General features: G+C 40.0%; 2 protein-coding genes across 2 annotated transcripts in view; one reads left to right on the top strand and one right to left on the bottom strand.

Moving 5' to 3' along the window:
- Nucleotides 1-877: 877 nt before the first annotated feature.
- On the bottom strand, nucleotides 878-18,889 carry ZC3H8 (zinc finger CCCH-type containing 8). The gene is made up of 9 exons (XM_081157185.1): nucleotides 18,688-18,889; nucleotides 14,687-14,783; nucleotides 12,828-13,062; nucleotides 11,833-11,951; nucleotides 9,963-10,085; nucleotides 9,481-9,592; nucleotides 8,043-8,152; nucleotides 7,112-7,162; nucleotides 878-1,482 (listed from the first exon to the last, which is right to left on the bottom strand). The coding sequence occupies exons 1-8, from the start codon at nucleotides 18,873-18,875 to the stop codon at nucleotides 7,133-7,135; spliced, it is 1,014 nt and encodes a 337-aa protein (XP_081013311.1). The 5' UTR covers nucleotides 18,876-18,889; the 3' UTR covers nucleotides 878-1,482; nucleotides 7,112-7,132.
- A 1,618-nt stretch (nucleotides 18,890-20,507) lies between these two features.
- ZC3H6 (zinc finger CCCH-type containing 6) overlaps nucleotides 20,508-24,650 on the top strand; it is a 48,437-nt gene continuing 44,294 nt past the window's right edge. The window contains exon 1 of the mRNA XM_081157184.1: nucleotides 20,508-20,894. Within this exon, the coding sequence (XP_081013310.1) occupies nucleotides 20,863-20,894 (32 nt within the window). The 5' untranslated portion in view covers nucleotides 20,508-20,862. The remainder of the gene's footprint in view (nucleotides 20,895-24,650) is intronic.

Below are 24,650 nucleotides of genomic sequence, written 5' to 3'. Positions count from 1 at the left end.
ATGCCTTCGACTGGGAATTGAACTGGGACCCTCCGGTGCATGGGCTGATGCTCTAACCACTGAGCAACACCGGCCAGGGCCCAAAAGGTCACTTTTGACCTATATGACATCTGAGAAGCTATATTCTCAAGGCATCTTCATCTGACCAGACTCAATCACAATTAAAAAAATTCTGGGCTCCTTCTGAAATGGGTGATTCAAGGGCTAAGTGGGATCATACAAAATGAGCCTGGAGCACCTCTCCCAAGTTCATTCAGGTAGTTGGCAGAATTCAGTAACCTGTGGCTGTAAGACTGAAGTTCCCATGGCCCTCCCACAGCACAGCAACTTCCTCAAGGCCGGCAGGAGAACCTCCCCCATGCTTCTCATCCTTGACTCCAGGAAGGGCCCAGAGTCTTTTAAGGGTTCACCTGATTAGTTGAGACCCACCCAGGAACATCTCCCTTTTGATTAACTCTAAGTCAACTGACTTGAGACCTTAATTATATCAAAGGTAAAACTGCTTCATCTTTGACGTGTATTATAAATTAGTCCTGGGAGTGAAATCCATCACCCTCACAGTGATGCCCACTGAGGAGGGGTCCGAGCCACCAGGGCAAGGAGTCTTGGGAGCCGCCTTAGAATTCTGCCTTCCATAGGCCTGATAGGGTAGCTCAGGTTGGGGCGTCTTCCTGCTACCCCGAGGTTGTGAGTTTGGTCCCCAGGTAGGGAACATACAAGAATCAACCAATGAATGCATCAATAAGTGGAACAACAAACTGATGGTTTTCTCTCTCTCCTTCCCCTCACTCTCTAAAAAAATCAATCAATAAAGAAAGAACTCTGCCTACCACAAAGTGGGCTGGTAGAGAGGAAGAGACAGAAATCACTCTTTTTCATTAAAAAAAAACACCTCTTTGTTTTTATAATTTATTAATCCAAAATAAATTTCACAACAAATTTTATTTCACATTAAACTTATGACTATATACACACACAACTTCAATATAAAATTATAGTCAAATCTAAATACATCACTAACCGAATAAGACCCACCAATAAAAATAAACTGACAATTAAAATGCGATATCCTATCAAATGTAAAAGACACTCCAACCTTAGAGATGTTAACTATGAAAACGTGTACCTCAGAATTAATGACGTATAATAACTAAAGCTGTTTGTTTCCCCCACATTTTTAAATAATGTAAAGGAGTGTTGCACATTTCACAGGAGTCGACACCACTCTGAGGAGAGTCAGGCAGCTTTCCCCTCCCTACTCAACATGTACATTCCCTCCTCTCCTCTTAACCCTCTAAACAGGTCGGTTCCTTGCCGTGATTGTGCTTCCTCCTTTGTCCCCGGCTTCTTACTGTGTGCTGTCAACAGGAGCCAGGACAGTGAACACAGCCTTCAGTGAAGAGGAGTGAGGGGCAGAAATGTGGACTTGAACAGATGAACGTAGGTTTGATTCTTGGCTCACAATTATCATCTTGCCTTTGGCTGCAGATAACAGAGAACTCAAATCAAAATGGCTTAAACAGTAAAATGACATATATTATTCCACATGGCATATATAATACGCAGTCTGAAGGTCAGCTCTCTCCTCTCTAAGGCTGGTGAATTCCATGGCTCAGCTATCGAGGACCCAGCTTCTTCCCAGCTTTCTTGTCATCTTCAGCTGGTCTGCTAGCTCCCCTTGAAGACCTAAGACAGCTGCATCCGCTCTGGGTGTCATATTCAGACATGGCAACATCTAGCCCCTTCCTGTGTGTCGCAGGAGATGATCACCTTCCCAGAAGTGTACCAGAGCACATGTATTCCTATTTCAAGCATAAACCAACTGCTGGCAGAAAGCGTGGCACTGCCAGTATTTGCTGAGACTAGTGGTTTTCAACCTTGGCTGTGCTTCAGAATCACCTGGAAGCTACTAAAAATCTTATGTGCACACCCCAGCATCCCCACCCCAAATCAGAATTTCTGGGAGTGGGCCCCAGGCATCAGTATCTTTTACAAAGCGTGCTAGGTGATCTCAATGTGAAGCCACGGTCGAAATCACAACTCTAGACCCTTGTTGCTACAACCCTAAGGGTTGCAGCCAGGGCCTGCCATGCACAAAGCACAGACCATGCCGTGGAAGAGGGAGGGACACCTCAGGAAAACTGGAATTCTTTAGGAAGGGGAGCACACATGTGCCATGGTACACAACTAAGAATATGAGCCAGGAGACCTTACAGACATGGTTTCCTCACCTGTAAACAGTAGCAACTGATTCGCTTTCAGCTGTAGAACTGCAATAGTTATTAAGAAGGATTTCATGTACAGGACCCTAGCATTCATTCAGCAGGTGCTTACCCTGAGACACTCTGGTCTCACTAAACCCCAGTGTGGTGTTGGTGCTTCTAACCGCAGTCCGAGCCCCCTATTATTCAGGCTGGATCACCAAATCACAGCATTTTGACCTCTATAAGCAACTTTGGAAAAAATCTATAACCATACCCCCCCCCCCCCAATGGTTATGCTTATCAGAAACAAGTCAGTGAACTGAGACAACTGCAGGAGGTCAGGAAATCTACGAAGACAGGGGGCAAGTCACTTAAACACCTCTGGGTCAGAATTCCTTAAGTCCTACAACTGGATCACGTGAGAACACCAAAAGGCTATGTACTTGACTTATCTCACAAACTGACATAAGTGAGGTTTACTGTGATGTGGCTTTTCGTAAGTGACCAGAAGACGTTGTGAAATCTGTCACACGGAATCTTAGAAATGAGAATGTTGTCCATTCTAGTCAATGATTTCCATGAAGTCCTACATAAAAACCGTTTTTATGGAGTCATCATTAGGGGAGGTTCTGCATCCTGCCTTTCTGATAATAAGAGGTAAACAGATGAACTGTTCATCCTTCTTGTTTTGGCTCCAAAAAAGATGAGACACAAATCTAATACAGCCAGGATAACCACGCTGGCCACACAACGTGTACATCCATACACAGCCTTTCCCTTACAGCTTTCTTATGTGTATTTCCTCTGGTCTGGGTTCTTTCACTAACTATGGTTGCATTCTGCGTGCGCTTGGCTTGGAGCAGCAGGGGGCAGTGAGCTTTAGTTCACAGGAGGAAACCAAGGTGAGCAGAGAGGAGCAAAGGGCAGCAGGAACTAAAGCTCAGAGGCTGAGAGGGCAGGACTACAGAGAGCTTAAAAACAGGCAGACAGGCAGATCCTGACTCCGGGTACCACACAGCGGAGGCCCAGCTACAGCAGTGCACTGGGAAATCTGCTCTAAGGGAAAGAAAGTGGAAACGGAGGCAGGTCGGTTGGCAGGACCTTGAATAATCCAGCTGTAAGAGACCCCTGGCCTAATGACTGCTTTAGGTGCACAGGGCACATTTAAGGGAATCTCTCCTTTAACTTGATGTAACACTATTTAAGAGATTTCATGTCTGCCTCTTCATTTCCTCTCTTGCTTTCGTGGGATTAGGTTACAGCCAAATAACTTTGACTCACACTTTCAAACAGGACTTTGCTAAGACGTGTCCCTGACTTTGGTGTACTCCATACAGCAAGTTAATGGTGCTATTATTTTTCCCAGCAATAAAACATGATGATGGCAGTTTCAGTTTCACAGTGTTATTCTAATGATAATCAGTAAGTACCACTATATAAAAGTGCATATTTAGAATCTCATTATTTGTGCTTGGAAAATTCTGTATTTGAATATTATGTTACAGACATCATCACACTCCTAAAATTTACATTTTACATAAGTGTCTACTCTGACTACAATTTACAGACCAATGAGGAAGATAACCATTCTTACATCTTAACACCAAAAAAGTTAAGAACTCCAAGTTCAGGAATGACATTGTTCCACTTTTATTTGTAATAGTAAGAAATTGGAAACAACTTAAATGTCCAACAACAGGAAACTAGTTTTAAAAAAAGCACAAAACCATAATTAAGCCATGAAACAGAATTATGAGCAACCATTAAAAATACTGTACAATAATTTAAAGAAATACTGTACAAGTATTTAATGACATGAAAATGTCTAACTGTACATCCACCTGCCATCTATTACCCCGTACTTTCCTAGAGAAACCCAGTTTTCTCTCTCCAATCCTGCATCTCTTTACCCACCCTCACTCGGCCTAACCTTACTTCCTATTTTACTGAGAAAACTACACAAATCAGAACAGATTTCGGCAATTTCCTACCACAACATTTACCCACCAGCCAGCAGCTCTGCCTTCTATCTCCTCTCCTGTTCCAAGAGCTGACCAGCTCGGTGAAGACCAAGCCCCTCACTTACATGCTAGATTCCGTCCCTCCGCGCCACCCATTAAAGAAGCTGCGTGTCATCATGACACAAGAAGGTGTTTTAAATGAGGAATCTAGTAAACCACCCCAAACCTCCAGCCGCGAACAGTCCTGAACACAGGCATAAGCACTCTTCATCTATAAGAAGCTACAGCAGAAAACAAAACAAGGACACCCCAGTGGTGAAAATCACCAACGAAGCCACCCCCCTCCCCCCCCAAAACATGTGGCAGAAGAAAACTAACACAGAAGTCCAAACTGAATGAAGCATCCTATTTGGAAATCTGAAAAAGCAACTCGAATTGAAATTCAAAAACTAAGGGCAGAAATGAGCAAAAAAATAGAAGTAATGAAACAAGACTTGACTGACTCAGAAATAATAAGAAAAAAAATCATATCGAAAATGAAGACTGCTTTACAAGAAAGATTTGAATGGAAACTTAATAAGGGTTATTGGACTAAAGTGGAAAAGAAGAATAAAAATGAGCTGAAGAAAGTAATATTTATTAAAGAAAAACACATATGGAAAAGGAAAGCATACACATATAATGTACACAGTAACTATAATATAAAATGACAGATGCTAAAGCAAACGTTCAGTCATTTAAATAAATGTGAATGGGTTAATTCACTTATCAAAAGAAGAAAAGAATTTTTGGTTTGGGTCACAAGCAGAACTCAACTATACGCCCCATATAAGAAATAAAACTTACTCAGAAAAGCTAAAAATAATATGATGGGCAAATGAATATTAAAAGCAAATGCAAGGGGTCAAATATAGGACGATGGAAGGTTTGAATTTGGGTGTTAAATGCACAATGCAATATACAGATGATGTATTATAAAACTATACACCTGAAACCTTTGTAATTTTATTAACCAACGTCACCCCAATAAATTTAAAAATTATAAAATTACTAGAAAAAAATTTTAAAATAAGTTTTCTGTAAAATAAATAAATAAATAAATAAATGCAAACAAATTTCCAGTTGCAATGCAGAATCTGAAACCACATCAAGGAAATTTCTGCACTGTTACATGAAAATCCATTAGTCTGCATTGCAGGTTGGATGGGTGTTTTACCCATGCATAATTTTGTAAGGTCACACATTGTTTATTTGGAAAATGTTAGTTTACTAATTTATGCAGATCTTTCAAATGTTTCATTATACAATATTTAAAAAATCACACTCTTTAGTATCACCAACCAACCTCACCAAAAAAATCTTTAAATACAGAAGAGCCAACCCAGACAATCTACAGATGCACAAAGAAGAAATCTTTATTTTAACATGGTACCAAGAGTTTGTAGTTGTTTGTTAAACATCATTATTGTGGCAAATGTTAACTGATATAATTTCCAAGGGATTAATATATAAATGTAAAAAGTAAAACTTAAAAAATATTAAAGTGTTTTACAGCCTCATGATAGGGAAGGATTTCTTAAATAAGATACAAAACACAAAATGTACCCATAACAAAAAGATTGCCAAAATAAGTAGTTCTACTCATTGAGACATCTCAAAAAAAGTGAAAAGACAGCTCACAAAATGGAAAAAGATCTGCCACATGTACCTCACAAAGGATTATATCAGCAATATATAAAACCAATGTATAGAGGCCAATCAGCCCATTAGAAACAAGCAAAATACATCAACAGTCACTTCACCAAAGGTGAAACTCAAAAGCTCGTAAGCATCAGAAAGGATGTTGAATTTCATGAAAATAAAGCTATGGGACACCATTTTTACACCTACTAAATTGGTAAAAAAATTAAAGTCCTAATAAAATGAAGTATTGTTGACAAGTGGATCAATAGTTCTTTAACACAGCTGATGGGAGTATAAACTGCTACAATTACAGAAGATTGGTACCATCTTAAATATTAAGATGATGCAATAATTCTACTCCTTGGTATACACTCAGGACAACTCACACACATTTATATCCGGAGACATGAACGCCATTATTTGTAGTAACAGTTTGTATTTAAAAAATTGAAAGTAGCCCGGCCGGGCGTGGCTCAGCGGTTGAGCCTCGACCTGGGATCCAGGCGATCAGGGTTCGATTCCCGGTCAGGGCACATGCCCGGGTTGAGGGCTCGATCAATGACTCTCATCATTGATGTTTCTATCTCTCTCTCTCCCTCTCCTTTCCTCTCTCTGAAATCAATAAAGATATATTTTAAAAAAAAAAAAATTTGAAAGTAACCTCAGGGTCCATCAATAGAATAACTAAATAAACTCTATTCGATGACTGAAATGCTACATAGGAGTAAAAATGAATGAATGACAGCTGCATGTATCTACATAAATCTTAGAAGGATAATGAGTGAAAATAGCAAGTTAGCAATTAATACCGAGTATGACACTATTTAAATAAAATCCAAACACAAGCACAACTAAATATACTATTTAATGAATCATGTACCTTTGGTAAATTTACAAACAGAGGAGGACAATAAAATGATAAAAGATAGTGACAAACTCAGAAGAGGAAGCAGGTCCATGGAGACCCACAATATACAGGGTGTCCCCAAAAAATGTATACATGCTTTAAAAGCTGATTTCTATTACATTTTGAAAATGAAATGTATTTTAATAAACACTGCCTTTATAATTATTCAAAGTGTGTATACATTTTTTGGGACACCTTATATATCTATGCATATGTGCCAAATATTTTATAATTTTTTTTAGTGGGGGAGGGGAGAGAAAGCAATTTCTATTTGAGAAAATGGAAAAAACCCTGTTTCCATGTCAACCTCTAGAGATGTTTCAGAAAAAAAGAAATGAGCAAAATCCTAATTTTACCTTTTTTTATGCTTTTGATTTTCATGATGACTTCTTTTCAGTATCTAAAACCTAAAATATGAAAAAAAGTCACACATAATCATTTTTATGCATCATCACATATATCATCATACACTTGTAATTTTTTCCACGATCCCAATAATATTCACCCTAGTAATCATCTAATAATATTGACTGTAAGAGAAACTGAAAAACAAATTTTACATGTCATTTTTCCAAACATATTTCATACTATTAAACAATCAAATATTTGGTACGACTTCTAATTCTAGAGTAACCCTTCAGATTTTACAACCTAAAAATATCTAGAAATAAGCACCTTTGACTTTCTAACATTTGCATGTGCTCAAAAAAACTGCCACAATATGGTATGGCTTGGTTTTAAAAGAATCTTTTATTTTCACTTATATTTCAATTTAATTTTGGAGAGACTTGCTCCAAATAACATATGGGAAATGACAGAATATAAACAACTATTATTTTTCAATCATCCTTTCTCATGGACTGAAAGAACATCTGAAGAAAAACACTTTAAAATACAGTATTCTGCGATGTGACTCTAAAATGTTTATCAATTAAGGATCCTTAACTTTCCATCCAAGAGAATGACAGGAGTACCTTGCTCCTATTTGCTGTTTCCTTTTTTAGCTTAGTTATTAACATTTCTAACTGCATTGAAGGTTTTAAGAACACCCGAATTTATACCAGCAATGACTGTAAATTTTCCTTTAAGCTACAAGGAAAAATATAAAAATGAATAAAAATATTCTAAACTGAAGTAAATTCTTAGATTATCAGCCCTAATATATGCCATATGCTAAGCTATGAGGCATTTTCCATCAAGAACAGTAGCTTTTCAAATTCTCACCCTTAGTTCAAACATGTTCCTAAAAACAAAAAACAAACAAGAGATGACTAAAATTGTACTTACTTTAGCCAACAGTTCCTGGGTTTCAGCAGTCAGGGGAGCATGGGAAAACTTGCAGTGCTCGCCTTGGTAACATTTTGTTCCTGTATGGTAAAACTTGCAAGGATATTCATGTATCCCAAATGTTAAGGAAGAAGACAGTCTTAATCCAACCAAAATAATCTGTTATTCATTTAATGACTTTCTTTTTCCTACTTAAAGGCCTTTCCAACTAGGAGAGACATTGAATTCTCCATTGAAAATTCCCCATTTAAGACAATAAATTGGGTGACATGAAAAAAAATCTAATTTTAGGATTATATTAATTAAGTTTATTGACTATTACTGGACACTTTCTGCCTTCATATCCACTCTTATAACAGACTACAGATACGTTTCATTGATATAAGAAAAAGATACAGCCCAGTAGCTCAGTTGGCTGGAGCATCTTCCTACTACACCAAGGTAGCAGGTTTGATCCCGTCAGAGCACATACAAGAATCAACCCATGAATGCACAAGGAAACAATAAATCAATGTTTCTCTCACTCTTTCCTTTCCTCTCTCTCTAAAATCAATAAATAAAATTTAAAAAAAGAGAGGTGTGTTTTAAATACCTTGAGAAGTGTGATTATTTTTATTTTTAATATGTTTTTATTGATTTCAGAGAGAGGAAGGGGGAGGAAGAGAGAGAGATAGAAACATCAATGATGACAGAGTCATTGGTCAGCTGCCTCCTGCACGCCCCCTACTGGGGATCCAGCCCACAACCTAGGCATGTGTCCTGACCGGGAATAGAACTGAGATCTGGATCATACACAGGTCGAAGCTCAACTGCTGAGCCACGCCAGCTGAGCAATGTGATTATTTTTAAAACATTCTTTTGGGGTAGAGGAATGAAAGTCAATGACAGTGGTATGTCTTAGCAAATCTGGATCCTTTGTGTAATACAATCAATTTACACAATGTCAACATTATTTCCTAGGAAAAGAATCTCAAGTTAGAATTTGAGATTTCTTGTTCTCTAAAATGTTCCTGTTCCACATTTTTACAACATGTCTACCATGTGCACTGGAGTGAGAGTTATTCTTCAAGTAAGGGGCAGCTAACCCCCCCAGAGTACAGAACATACAGAAAACAAGCATGTTCAAATTAGGGAGATCCCGCCTCTTCTTAGATTCAGTGAGTGGATGTCACAGCAGAAATTCTGACAGGTCTTCCTGGAACTTGAACAAGTCTCATGAACCTGCTTGTACTTCATCTGAGAGAGTTTGCGAGGAATCCCTCTTTTCTTCCAGGGGGAAAAATCTGTGTACAACTGAATCACTTCAATACTGAGTTGGATTTGGATAATAAAATTTTGCCACAGCTAAGACACTGGTTTCATTCAAAATTATACATATTTTAAATGTTCGGGTAAGTATTTATGAAGAGGAAAGTTATAATCTTGTAATAAAGGATATTATGCAAATACAGACAGTTTTCACCTCTGGTGCAGTATCCTTGGACATAGAATTTACACATTTCCTTTTTCTTTTCTATCTCTGCGTCGTGATCAAATTTACACTCATCTCCCTGGGCCAAAGAAGGAACAGAGAAAGGCATTATTTCTCAGTTACGTCACTACAATTCCCGCTAAACTTTAAGCAATCTCAGAAAAAAACAAAGTCTTAGAAGCTGTACGGTCCAATTCTTAGTGAGTTATCTTATGACCACATTACATTTACCTACTTAAAATATTAAGTCCTGAACATTTGTAATACAAGACATTTTTAAAAAATTCTTTCTTAAACCTAAAAGGGTATTTCAGTAAAATTTTCTAAGTGAACCTTGTCAAGGAGGAAACAGGTAAGCGTTTAGAATGTTTAATGGAACTAGGAGTTGGTATTAGTACATTTTTGCTATACTTTACATTTTGCTATATTTTTGCTGACAGTTTTTGTACCTTAATACATTTCCTTTCAAGGAAATATTTACAAACTTGCTTTCCCTTGCGCTCCACTGTGTGTTGGTTGATGAACCCCTGGCTCATTCGCACGTGCTGCTGCTTCTCTTTAGGTTTACCATCCTTTGAAAACAAAAACAAAACATGAAATGTGAGAAAACAGAAAATTAAATATTTTATTCCATTGCACAAAATTACTTTAAACCACCTACAAAACATTAAAAAGTGACTCTTCTAAACTGACCTTCATGTATAAGATTTGGACTTTTGTACACGAGTTGAAAAATCAATGTCTTGTCAGTTTCAACAGGATTCCATCATTGAACATTAGTACTTATACAATTTGAATATCTTAATGTACTTTGCCCTTCTTTTTCAAATGTGTAAAAAATAAAAAATAAATAAAAGCACTACTACTTGTGATAAAAAGCGAGGTGTAAGAACAAGCTTTTTTAGAACAATGGAGGCAAAACTGAAAATCCTAAGAACTGAAAGCAGTGTGATGTCTCATTTCAGTGAGATGCTCTCGGGGCGTGGGCTGAGTGTACTAACCAGCTCGAATGAACAAATGCAGCCTGACCTGAGTGCTGTGCACCAAAAGGTTGTCGGTTCAATTCCTGGTCAGGGCACATACCTGGGCTGAGGGTCTGATTCCCACTCAGGGATTGTAAGAAATGTAACCAATCGATGCTTCTTTCTCTCTCTCCCTCTTCCCCTCTCTAAGCATGTCCTCAGGTGAGGATTAAAAAATAAATTTTAAACAAATGAACAAATGTAACTAAAACTATTCCCTCAAAGATGGTGATAAAGGTATAAAAACAAAAGGGGTATTTCATAATACATTTTAGCACTTAGGATCATAAACCACCACTAGCGTGTTAACTTACAATACAGCTTCCAGCTTCTGCACATCAAATTTCTGAAGAGTTTGAGAAATAACAGTATGTGCAAAGAAGGGAGCTGGCTGTATGTTTATATGTCTCCTTCATAATAAGGTCAAATTTCCACTGAGCACTATCAAATGTGTCTTATAAATATGTCAATTAAAATCTCTGGTTTTATTTGGTTATGTTACGAAATTGTAACATATATATTTAGACTCGTTTCCCATGTAGAAGAGCTATCAGCTTTGGCGAAATAACCTGTTAAGTTAGTGAAAGGGAATACTGATGAAGGTGGTCAAGACACAAAGTCCCAGCACTGGCCTGGCCCTCTGTGACCATGGGCAGTCAACTGAACCCTAGAGCCTGATTCCTCATTTGTAAAATATGGGGGCAGAGCAAGATTTTACATAAATATATTCCAATCTATACTATTTGGTACTTATAGTATTTTACCACTTATCCCTGTGGCCAAACCTAATAAAAATGGTTGCTAACAGTTTAGAAGCTCTCAGAAAAGCAGAGCCCAGAGGAGTCACTTACTGTCCCACCCTGATTACATGTGTAGACCAGGGAAGAGGAACTTCTACATGCAAAATCAAACTATGAGGAGGGTAGGGAGTGGGTGGTCAGGCCAATGCTTGGATATATTCATTTTTAATTTCCAGAGGGAGTCAAGAATCAGTAGACCACGGACTGCAACAGCAGAAACTTTGTAAGACTTGGTGGCCTTTGAAATGTGTTCATGATTATTGTATCTTCCCCCTGCTACCCTGTCAGTTTTTCCATAGACACTGACAGCACAACACTCAAAAATCAAGGGGCTCATGTGCCTGTATTCGGGGCAACAGGTATATGAGGCCTTAAAGTGAGTTCTGGCAGCTCCTGTGTGAGAACATGTAGCCCACTGAGGTCAGAAACGATTTCACTACCAATAACCCTCACTTTGTAGCTTGTAACTGAGGGTAAGGCAGAAATTGTCCTTGTACCTGTCCCTGTAAGCCACTGGTCCTCAGTGATCCATTTGACCCCTTGTCTGCAGCGCCAGGCCACTTCCGCTTCATTTTCTTCTTACGTGCAGCTTTAAGGTTTTGATTTTGTTTCCCAGCTAAAAACAGAAAATTAATTTTAATGATGACGTAAAAATACAATAGCAGCCCTGGCCAGTGTGGCTCAGTTGGTTGGAGCATCAGCCCATACACCAAAGGGTCACAGGTTTGATTCCCAGTCAGGGCACATACCTAGGTTGCGGGTTCGGTCCCCGGTCTAGCCACAAGCCAGATCCTCTGAAGTGTTCAGGGTATGATGGATCTAATTAGGAATTGCCATAGCACTATAACGGTAAAACTTTAAACGTTTAAACTGACTGCATATATTACTATCGGATTTTTTACTGAAAATATTTCACATAGATTAAATTTATCTATGACCCATATTTTAAAAGAAAAACATTTTAAGGGAGGAGGCAGTAAATGATGATTAAGAATTTCATTTATACAATGACACTGTAATAACTATGTATGGTGTCAGACTTATTCACATAACTCATGTTGTAAGTTATAGAACTGTCTAATCACTATGCTGTATACCTGAAACTAAGATATGTAAAGGGATATAGGTCTGAGTTTAGTCTGACACACAGCCATCCCTGACATTAAATCAATTCGTCTTCAGATGACAACAATACAAACAGGCATATCTTGTCCCTTATATACGCAGAGGCCGGGATTTAGCATTCGCCCTTTCAGAGCAGTCATGGCCTTTGATAACCCTCCTGAACTCTCAGCTCCTCCTGCAAACTGAGCATTGTACACAGAGCGGCCAGGGCTCGGCAGGGGTCTCAGGCTATGTAAGCTCACATCTGCTGTAAATATCCATAAGCCCATAACCTTATTAAATGCAGGAGAACCCCCTCCCCACTTCATGAACAACTGTGATCGCTCCTCTAGACGGCCTTCAAACGGTAAAATAGTTTGCCCTTTACCTTTCTGTGAACACTTCGCTTCCTCTTTCCTCCTGGATTCTTCAGAAGACGGTAGGGACCGAGCGGCATTTGCCATTTCCTTGGCTTGTATATACTGTTGAAGTTCTTTAGCAAAATTATCTTCTGGCTCCTGATTGCAGATATCACTATCACTGTATACATCATAGTCCTTACTTCTTGATTTTCTACGTAGCAAATTTTTCGGTGCTGTTGCAGAGTTTCCAAAGTGCCTAAACTAAGTATAAATTAAATTTGCAATTTCAAAAACCTAGCATGATTCAAAACAATGTGGTTATAAAGAAGAAACAATGACTGGCCATAAATTGATCATTGCAGAGGTTGTGTGATAGGTACATGGGGGTTCATATACTATTCTTTCCACTCATGTATTTGAAATTTTCCAGAATTAAAAAACAAAAACAAAAACCCAGCACGACATAGCCATCCTTGAAGATAATTTGAGGGAAGATTCTGAATTTGTACACTCTATGTACTTCGCTGAATTAGAGGAGTAAACCCCCAAATCTTTTTTTCTTTAATCCTCACCCAAGGATATGTTTTTCATTGATTCTAGAGAGAGAGGAAAGGGGAGAGGGACAGAGATTGAGAGAGAGACATTGATGTGAGATCTACGTGAGAAACACCCATCGGCTGACTCACACACAAGCCCCAACAGGGGATTGAACCTGGAATCTGGGTACGTGTACTGACCGGCATTAGATCTCATGACCCTTCGAACACAGGATGACGCTTTAACCACTGAGCACACTGGCCAGGGCTTGTGGTACTTTGTTATGGCAGTTCTAACAAACTAATACAAGCTTTAAGCTTTAAATCACTAAGGTTAGTTAAATTAGCAAATCAATATCCTTAAAATTTAGATCTAATTTGAAAAGAAGTTTCTGAAACACTTTACAACCCATTTCAGAAATAGGAAAAACAAAAATCAAAGCAATGCACTAAAAATAGTTCATGCTAAATGACAAAGCCCTCAAATAATAAATTTTTTAAAAAGTGTAACTAGTTTTGATATAAGTAACTGGGTCTCAAATGCTAACTAAAATGAGACAAACAGGATCCTTAAAATATTTCTCATATCCATTACAGTAAAACCTCGATATAATGAACTAATTCAGGGAAGGGGGAGTTGTCTGTTAAAGCTGAAAGTCCATTATATAATAAAGTATGTTTTCTGAATTCATGTTAAAAAATTGACAAATTAGTTAGTTTATCTGTTTTTACTTATGTAGACATGTTTATGCAATTAAAATTAAGTATGTATGAAAGGTTTAATTTAACAGAAAAGTTTTCTAATTGTATTACTGTAATTTTAAATTTATACTGAACAGGTCTAGTAAATGCGTGCATTCACCAGTCACCAAGAGTAAACAAGTGCACAAGGCTGGGGCATGACTTAGCGCACGTGGGAACGTCCTCCAGCACACATTAAAATTGCTGCAGAAAGTCACACCACATAACAACAGAATCAATTACCGTGTGTGATACCGTGTGATCAAGTGCTAATTATTCACCAAATGCTTACGAGCAGTGACTCTTGGATTTAAATATGTAGACTATAGTTGTAAACGTGTAACATTTATTTATGTCGGCGAAATTACCAACATATGGCCTATTCGCTAAAATTTGTTCAAAATAACAGTGAATTAATAAAAATAACCAGTTAATTTAATTATAAGCAAATCTTGGTTAACAGTATTTAAAAGTTAATAGGGTGTTAATTTTCACACACGACACACAGACCAGAAATTTTGTCCACTAAATCCAAAGTCCTTTAAATCAAGGTCCGCAAAATCAAGAGTTTACTGTGCTGTTTTTTCAATATGCTAACTTAATCTTACTTTTTTGGGAATATGCTCACACTCCAGTTTTACTTTCCATTTTATTTTCTCTTCTTGTGTTTCTTCAACTTCTGTATCATCTATTTCATCATCGATTCTGTAGCAAAAATATGAAATAACACAAGAGGATTTTTTCAACCTGAAAAGGGTTCATACCAAAGTACTAAAATCCTGGCTTTGGCTTATCTTCAACTTTCCCTCAAAGAAATTCTAAATTCAAATTCTACTCCAAATACTCTAGAGAAATAATGTATGAAATTATGATGAGCAATAAATAGCAACATGTTTATGAGTAAAAAGTAAAACTGGAATTTTAGAATACAAAACCTTAATGCTCAAGTATCTCAAGTATTAGCAGCTTTTTAATTTATCCATTCATTCAACAAATACTGAGTATCTACCATACACCAGGCTCTGGGTTTTAAATTGTAGGATACAACAATGAACAAAACAGATGTTATCCCTGCCTTCAGAGAACTTTCTATCTGCTTCAGAGAAAGAAGGAAAGCAATTTCAATGTGGTGTGGTAAGTACAGGAATATATATGAAGCACACAACCCAGGTTTGGGGGACAGAGGCTTTCTGAACCTAAAAGACACGCAAGAGTTAGCAAACAAAGAGGAATGAACGCAAGGGAGAAGAGTATTTCAGGTAGAATGTAGGGTGCCTTCCCAGGAGAGCTCAGGAGAGCCCCAAACTTCTATTCAAGTGGAAGATTGCATGCATATCGTCAAGTAAAGTTACTTGAGGATATTCCAGCAAAATTAAAAGTGAACCCACAAAAGATAAAGACAGGACATAAAAAAAAACACAACAACAACCCTGGTGAACAAAGAAGCCAATAAAATTCATAAATAAACCTAAATAATAGTTGATGCCATAGATACAGGACACTGAACACAATTTTGTCTCAGAAAGCAGTGACTATTGAATAAAGTTTCAGATATATGTTACAGGCCAGATAAAGGCAAGAACTAGGCAATGTAAACATGCTCAAAACAACATGTGACAAGAATGTGATAGTGGTTTCGTGCTTCTTTCCAAGTTACAGGAGTTTAGGCTTCACAGCTCCATTTAATCCAACAGTTTACCACTGATCTGTCTCCAGTCGGAGCTTCAGAGTTACACCCATCAAATAAGCTACCAAGTTCTGAGCCTTCTACAGAAGCTACCATTGCAAGAGCCAATAAACCAAATCCTGTGGACCTTCATTGCTCTAGTTTTCAGTAATGAATCACAGGGAACAGGAATTCATCTTTCCTTGGCAGAGTAATGATGACAGCAGCAACTAACACGTGCACTTACTCTGTGCCAGACACTGTCCCATACGCATTACACATATCACAACAACCCTATGACATACATACTACTGTTTTAAAAGCCTGTTTTACAAAGGAGAAAACTGAATTACAGAATGTTTATGTAACTTGTCACAGACCTAGTAAATGGTGGGGCTGAGGTTGGAACTCGGGCAGGCAGAGCCAACTCCCTGTTCACCACATCCCCCTGGTACCTACTAGACATAATCTTAATATATCCCAAACTGAACTTCATATATCTAAAACTGAACTCCTGCTATCTTACACTGCAACTCCAACCTTCTAATGATACTGACCAAAATCCTTGATGTTGACCTTGACTCTTATCATATCCCCCATCCAATCTGTGAAGACATCCAGTTTATCTTCAAAATATATCCATATTTCACCACTTCTTGCCACTAATACTATGATGCAAGCTATTCTTGCCCTTCTACATTCTACTCTCAACACAAGCAGAATGACCCACTAACCTGTCGCTCTTCTACTGAGTGGCCTCTCACCTCATTCAGGGTAGAAGTCAAAGTCCTTATTATGTCACCTACAAGTCCCTACATGATCCGCCTCCCTCACCCTACCCAATACCACTCAAGTCTGACTACTCTTACTCCACTCCAATTGTCATTCTGGTCACTTTGCTCCCGTCACTCAATCACACCAAGCTCACTGCATTTCAGGACCTTTATATGGAACATTCTCCTGCTAGGTATCAACCTCCTCCACCTCCTTCAGGTCCCTTCTCAAATATTACTTATCAGTGTTAATATAGAAGTTTTCCCTTAACTACCTTCTTTAAAATATCTACATCCATCCTCCCTTCAACTACCCTTCTTTCATTTTCTCTACGGCACTGATCATCACCTAAAATACCATACAGTAACATCCACAGGCTCTTGCAACTGTGGTGAAGCATATAATGCAACCAACTTTACCACAGGCTAACTGATGTACACAGGAGTTAGGTTCCTGCGGCATCTCATCAACCTTGGGATGAAATGTTGGACAAAATGACATTACGTGAGGACCTGTTGTATATTTACATATTGTCTGTGCTCCAAGAATATAAATCTCAGGAATACAAGACTTTTTAAAATATCTTTCATTTATTGCTATATCCCCAAGGCCTAGAATAATGTCTTGTATATAGCAGTTGCTCAATAAATAATTCCATACGAAAGTTACTAGTAAAAATAAAAACACCTCCAGAAACCGTAAAAGATTCACTTGACTGCTTTTAAAACAAACAAAAACAAGTATGCATTGAAAATAATGCCACAGGCAAGGTCAAAAGTCAAATAACAAACTGGGGGTAAAATATATACAGACTAGAGATCCTCAAAATTTTAAAAAGAAAAACTTTTAAACGCAAAGGATATGAAGGAGTAACAATTCATAGACGCTCACCACAACCACAGTGCAGCACCATTTTCACCTGAGATTTTGGCAAAAATCTGAAAGTGTCATAAAAGGACATAAAAGCAGTTCAGAAACATTTCAAACTGACGGCTGCTAGTGGTTTTTTATATGTTGCTACTGTCTTTTTTGTGATGGTTCACCTTGCTAATTTCTCTCATGTATTTCAATAGTTTACTAATTGTTTTCTCCTTTTTCTTTGTAGATGATCCTATCATCTGCAAGTAATCAGTGTTTTTGTCTCTTTTCAATATTTATAGGTCTTATTTTAGCCACTGTGCCTTAGAAGCATGAAATCATGCTTGATGAAATCATAGGTCCTAGAGTAAGACTAAGAAACTTAATCCTAGTTTTGCCACTTACACTGTATAATCTTGGCAAGTTATTTATCATCTCTGTGCCTCAACTTTCTCATCTACAAAAATGAGGATATCTTAAAGGTTGTGAAGATTAAATAATATTTTGTGTAAACCACCACAGTAAAGCTCTTGATGGTAGCCTGAATTAAAGCAATAGTTCCAATTAAGATATGTGAGACAGAAAAGATTTGAGCGATATCGAGGTCAAGTCAACCGGAATAAGACTTCCCGCAGATGAGAGAAATAAAGGAGTAAAGGCTGTGTGTTATTTTTTTGGCTTAGGGAAATTGGAGCTAAGATGCATGTTTAGAAGATGGGTTTTTAGCATCTCAAGGTCACAGGGAAAAGAATGAATGAATGTAGGGGTGCAAACTACACTACCCACGTCTCCAAGAATGCGATGAATAAATTAGCGTCATTTGGCCAGCGGCCTCATTTCCCTTTTCAACATAAAGGAAAAATATCCAAATGGTCTCTGCTGCTTTATAATGGTTTTTAGGGTCTTTCGATGCTAATCAGTGGAATATGAGCAGACTATTCACTCATCCTTCACCGCCTGGTGAACTGACGGTTTCGCATTTTCTACCCAAAAAAGTGCCCAGCGCGTATGGGTGAGAAATGACAGATGACCTCTGCCTTCCGGGAGCTCGCACGTGCTCTTGACTCGCCCGGAGAAAGGGGAGCATCCGTGCGCACCCTCGCCGCGCCCGGGCCCGCACCTCCGGCTCCGGCTCCGCCCGCGCGCCCGCCGGCCCCACGGCTCCACGTCCGGGCGTCCCGCGTGGCCCACTCTCTCCCCACGCCCCCCGCGACCTGGCGTCCTGGGCGCAGCCCGGCGCCTCGGAAACGCGCGAGGGGGCGGCACCCGCTGGGGCCCCGGCGCTCAGAGCAGGAAAACACGGGGCATCACCTGTCCTCCGAATCCGTGGCGTCGGAGTCCACGACCGGTGTCCTGCCCAGGGCCGGGTTGGGAGGTTTGGAGAAAAGATTCTCAAAATCCATCCTCCCGTCCCGAGTCCCGCAGCTACGGAGTGACAACCACTCCAGCGGGAGCGGGGAGAGGAGAGGCGCCGGGAGCCGCGCGAGCTGCCCGCGCATGCGCCGCCCGCCCCCTCTGCGCACGCGCTTCTGGTCCCAGTGCGCACGCGCGCTCTTATCCCCCGCGGCTCCGCGCGGGCGCCGCCCTGAGCCTATGCCCCTAGCTGAGCTCGGCGACCCGTTATCTATCTATTTACTGTAATTTTTAGGCTTGGTCCTTCGGATTCTCCACTGGTTTCTTTGCAACCTCAGTGTTTTAAAAAAGCGGTAGCCGCAGCTAACATTGATTTGAGCGCTCGCTTGATACCAGGCATATTTCGCATTCAGCCCACCTAATGCTCACTGCAACCCAGGACCCGTACTGCAGGTGCTGTTCCACATTTTCCTAACGAGGAAACACGGCTTACGTGACTTGTAGAGTGTTGTCATGCAATGGGCTTAAACATAACTTTTAGGCAGAAAGTTCATTTAAAAGTATGAAGAATTAAGAGGATTCAGAAGAAAAGACAGTTTGTGGTTGGGAAGGCTTATTGAAACAGGGCATATTTGAGCTCGGTATTGATGTAATTTCCACAGGAAGGGATGAAGCTAGGATTATAAATGGGCTCTGGAACAAACGCAGTTTTCCAGTCCCTTTCATGCATTAGAATCAAAGGAGAGATTATAAGAAAGGGGCATGAAATCCATTGGTGGTAGATTAGGGAGGTGTGGGGGAAAGCAAAGCATTGAAATTATTAGAATTGGATAAAAAACAAAATGGTGAGATACATGCTGCTTTTACATTGGTGGGTATGGGATAATTAACATTTATCATTTACAAGTAAATAAGCGGGGAACAAGATAACGAGAAGTTCCATAGTCTCTGGCCAGGTGGAGGTGTTGGAAACGAAAATTACCACTACCTTTCAAAGGTGTGTTACTAGATGCAAGAGAACAAGGAACAGGGCTCACTTAAGGCAAAGAATGGCGTTGCTAAGGAAGCTAACAGGCCTAGACCTTGACCACCTGCCCTGACCTGCCCACTTAGGAATTTGTGATCAGACCATCCTGCCGAGTTACACCTGGTCACGCAGCCTGCCCTGCCTGCCCTGCGGTCCCCTCCCCACCCTCCCCCCGCCCTGCCTGGCCACCGTGGGCCCTTTTTGTTTTCACTAAGCAATGACAAAAACAAGTCAGATATTTGGGAGGATCAAGCATTAAATTCATCATTTTAATAAAAAGCAAGGAACTTTCCTCCAGAACTAAGGCAAGCTATTTTCCTCAAATTGTGATTCTGAGCACTAAACATTACAAAAAGAGAGGCTCACTACAACCCTGAAGGAGAAGGTACATTTCTCCATCATTTGAGTAACAAAAATAAAAAATAAAAAACACAAAAATACCCACGAGTGCTCTTTATTACCCCACACAGCCCACACCGGAGGACGGCTTCAGAAACCATTTGTTAGGGGCCTGCCCAGCCTTCGGTGGGGGGCGTCCTCCAGGCTCCCCCGAGACCCTGCCCGCACCGAGACGCTGGCGAGACCCGGGAGGAAGCCGCCTCCCCGCCCTGAGCCGCCTCCACCGCCCCACGAAAGCTGGGGACCCGCCCCTGAGGGTTATTGACAGCCACATCCTGCAATGGTTGACGCGCTCGGGCCGGGAGGGCGGGGCGAGGCGGGGCGCGCGGAGGGATATTGCGCCTCTAGTCCCGGGCTGGTGCGCGACGCCATCTTGTCGGGCGCCGTCCCGGGGCCGCCATGTCGGTGAGGAGCAGTCACCGCCACGGCCACTGTCCAAACCCCCGCGTCGCGGCGCGTCCGCCCGCCCGCTCCCGAGCCTCGGCCGCCGGCGGCGAGTAGAGACAGACTAGCGCGGCGGCGCCGGCCGCGGCCGCGCCCCGTGTTTGCAGAGAGCCCATCTCTCTGGCGTGGTTGTTAACAGACTGGAAAGTCTGTGTCTGTGTCGCTCACTAGTAACCGTGAGTTTTTACCGCCTCGTTACGGCGGGCGGCCGGGGTCCCGTGCCCGCAGACCGGCCCGCAGCCCCGCCCCGCTCCTGACCAAACATGACAGACTGTGAACACGCAGGGCGCGGCAGGTCGGAACCTTGTCTGTCTGTGTGTCGGAGGAGAGGGCTGGGCGGGGGCGGGCGGGCCCTGCATGACAGAGGCGTCTCCGGGCCGCCGCGCTGGACGGCGCCCTGGGAGGCCGGGCTGGCGGCCGCGGGGAGGCCGGCCCCCTCCCGTCCCGTCCTGTCCCGTCCCGTCCCTGCCCGCCTTGCGGGTCCTTCCGGCCTCCCGCCCCGCCCGCCGCACGTGCGACCCCCGCCCCGGGCTGGCGCTGCGGGCCAGGGCCAGACAGGACCAGCCACGAATTGGTAATAACTGGTGTTGTCTTTGGTACCCTAGCACACTTCGAAAAATAAACATGTTTGGGTTTTTTTTTTTTTCTTTTGTTTCTTTGGGGGGGTTTTTTTGGTTTTGTTTTTTTTTTTTTTTAGAAAATATTTAAGCAACCCGAAAGGCCGTGTATCTGAAACGGCAAGTTTCAAGTTTAAAATGTTAACACAATTACTTAGGCTTTGTCAACCTTAGTGTAGCGCTTAGTGGAAACTCCGTGGATTATCCATCCCATCCATCTAGCCCAGTTTTCTAAATATTATATGTCACTTGAACATTTAACTGAGAATCTGATTTTTATTTTTTTTTATTTTGCTCTTCCTTTAGAGGCATACTCTTGGTGCCATTTAATGGTTGGGGGGTCTTTACAGATTTTAAATAGCGTCAACAGCATACTGAAGTTTTGATTAGGTTTTTAACTTGCAGTCTTCCGCAGTGAAATGACGTCTGGTCAACAATGGACTGACTATACCACAGGGGTCCTGTAGGATTACACAGCAATGGAGCTGAAAAACTCCTGTGGCCCATTGAGGTGTAGCTGTTCTAACATCTTAGCACAAGGCATTGTTTGCGGTGATGCTGGTGTGCAGAGACCCAACCCTGTAAAAATAGAGCACATAGGATTCTAGGAGGCTGCCCCATCTAGGTTTGTGTAAGCAAGTGCCTTCTGTGATGGTCGCATAATGATGAAATCGCCTAACCACGCATTTGTCAGAATGCGCTCCCTTTGTTAAGCAGCACATGCTTGTACATTGGTATCTCAATGTTTAAGAAAAAGGGAGAGATTTCCTTCTTTCAAACTACTAGAATTCATTGAGTGTGGTTGCAAAACCCATTGCATCTGTTTCTTACGTAGAATATTTAAAAATCTAGAATCTGGCAATTACTTCTTTGGGAACAGAAGTAATCAAAAGTACACATTGTACTCCCGACTATATACAGATTGCTGAAGTTCTCTGCCTGTGGAGTAACGTGGTCTGCTTTTGGTGAAGCATTCCAAACACCAAAAAAACAAAACCAGAAGCAGAAATCACAAACTACAGAACTCTGAAAATTTGAAATATTTAAGTATCTGGCAATCTTGTGAGGGATAAAAATGATATTTTGACAACTTTGGTATTATAATAATAAAAGATCACCAGAAAGCATTAAACAAGTAGTAATTTTTAGAAAATAAAAAACTCTTTAAAGTTACGAGTACATAAACTTGCACTTGATATATTTTTCATGATTTATTTTTACATTATCTTGTTACTAAAATGACAAAATTCTAGGAACGGGTTAGCTAATATCTTGAGAAGTTTCCCACTCTGAGTATCTGTGGACAAACCAATGATGAGGTTTTGCCTATGGAGCCTAAAATCATTGTGTGTGTGTGTGTGTGTGTGTGTGTGCGTGCGTGTGTGTGGAAGAAGGAAAATCTGTTCTCTGTTAGTTCACAGAGCACTTCAATGTGTAGAATTATGTATTCCATGTAGTGAAGAAACAATATCACCAAATTCAGGTGTCAGAATAATTTTGCTATAAAGAACTGTGATGCTAGACTTTAAAAATAACTTGAAAATTTAAAATACTGAATCAGAAGTTAAAAAGAAAATTTTAAAGAATTCTTTGTAAGATATATTAACAGCTTAGTAGGAACTAAAGATTAAGTAGTAGTCTTTGTATTAGCACTAAGAAAATATTTTCTGGTAATTTCTGAAACAAAGATTAGCTCCATCTTAACTTAGTTAAGTGGCAGTATTATTCGGAGGCAAAAAGAGATGGTTTATCTTTTTTTTTTTGTCAACCTACATGAAAAAAACTACATTAAAAAATACAGTGAATAGGAGTCAGGACACATGGTCTGGCTCCAGTTTTGGTACCGCTTAGCTCTGTGAACTTGAACAAGCCTGATTTCTTAATTGATGAGAGGGTTCTGCAAGAATTTTTCAAGTTCTACAAGATCGGCTTCTCACCATCTCTGGGGAACTTTTTAAAAGATGTTGATGTCATTGCCACGTCTAAGCTTCAGCCTGGGTTTAAGGTTTTTAAAAGCTCAGGTTATTCTAATACCTGCTAATTTGAGAACTATATTAGATCACTGTTTTCCAAACGTAGCTAATCATCCAGTTGCTTTGAGGAATAAAAATTTTGTCATGCACTGAGCAATTGAATTAGAGTTTCTATGGGAGAATTGTGGTAATCTATACTTTTAATAGGCTCCCCAGGGTGATTCTTAAGAAATCTGGAAAAAAATGGACTAATCTGTGGAATCCCCAAATATTCTGTGCTTCTATATTATTGTTATTTTGTACTGTAATAAAAGTTTCTGTGAATTAGGTGGTAAAGACATATGACTTCTGGTATTTGGAGCTAGGCATTGTCTCAAGGATATTCTTTTTCCGACATTCCTGAAACTTAAGGTATATTGTGAGTGCAGGAAAAAACCTAAATCTATGATTTTTATTTACAACCACTTTGATTATACAAGTTAGAATATTACTATTATAGTTTATATGCAAATGAGATTCTAAATGGAAATGGAAATTCACATAATGGACATTTTTTCCTCTAAAATTTTTTCTTGCACATATTTTATATGGTGAATATTTTGCACAAGATTTGTTTGCCAAATGAATTAGCTTTTTAAAAAAAAAAAAAAAATTTGGTGTGACTTTCCTCTAAATATTTTCATGCCTGGAGTGAAAACATTGCATTTTTATAAAGTGTTATTAATATAAAAATACTTAATGTGTAAACATGTGGATATGTAGAATATTAGTAGGGAATTTCTGCCTAGGTCTTTAGGAATAAATAATAGAGGTTGGGGGAAGTCAAAGGGAGATAAAATTTCTTTTTTTTTCTCATTCAATTCTTCCTTTCATCCGGTTCTCTTAGGCACAACTCTTGGCCACCTAGCTTTATATTGAAGCTGAATGTTGACCCAATTAAGACAATCCACAACTCCTAAAAGCTAAATACTTAGTCTTTGCTTTGGACACATCTGCAGTAGAGTAGGAAAGACAAATATATATCCAAGGAACTATTACACAATTTCTGAAATATGCCAAAGGTAAAAGTTTTACAGGGCCATCACTGGGGAAAAAGGTAATTTTAACATGAACAGTTTATATAGAGCTTATGATTCTCAGAGTCTTTAATTGATAGGAGGTATGAATAATCCTTTCTTTTGAGAAGTTATTTGCCCCTGATGAACAACCTTCCTACCTTTTTTTCCCTCCTCTCCTGCTTCCTGCTTTTCGTTCTCATGTAGAACAAGAACAGCAGAACTCTGCCTAGTCAGAATGGTAGGGGTTTATATCTCTCCCTCACCCCCCATGGATCGATGGAAACCTTGCTGAGAGGCTTGGAGAAGCTTCAGGAATGAGGATGGAGATGATGACACTCTCCACTTGTAATAGGGCTTTCATTTGATTCTCACATTAATCCGATGAGGTGGGACAGCCTTACAA

Source organism: Miniopterus schreibersii (assembly GCF_964146895.1).
Source record: "Miniopterus schreibersii genome assembly, chromosome: 13".
NCBI classification, from domain to species: domain Eukaryota; kingdom Metazoa; phylum Chordata; class Mammalia; order Chiroptera; family Miniopteridae; genus Miniopterus; species Miniopterus schreibersii.
Note: the sequence above shows the minus strand (reverse complement) of the source record. Positions and strands in the feature narration are given on the sequence as shown.

Coding starts and splice junctions, on each gene's coding strand:
- ZC3H8 (XM_081157185.1), bottom strand. CDS start 18,875: ATGCGCGGGCAGCTCGCGCGGCTCCCGGCGCCTCTCCTCTCCCCGCTC. Junction 10,086..11,832: donor CCAGTGGCTTACAGGGACAG/GTACAAGGACAA, acceptor TTGTTTTCAAAG/GATGGTAAACCTAAAGAGAA. Junction 9,593..9,962: donor TTGAAAGGAAATGTATTAAG/GTACAAAAACTG, acceptor TCTTTGGCCCAG/GGAGATGAGTGTAAATTTGA.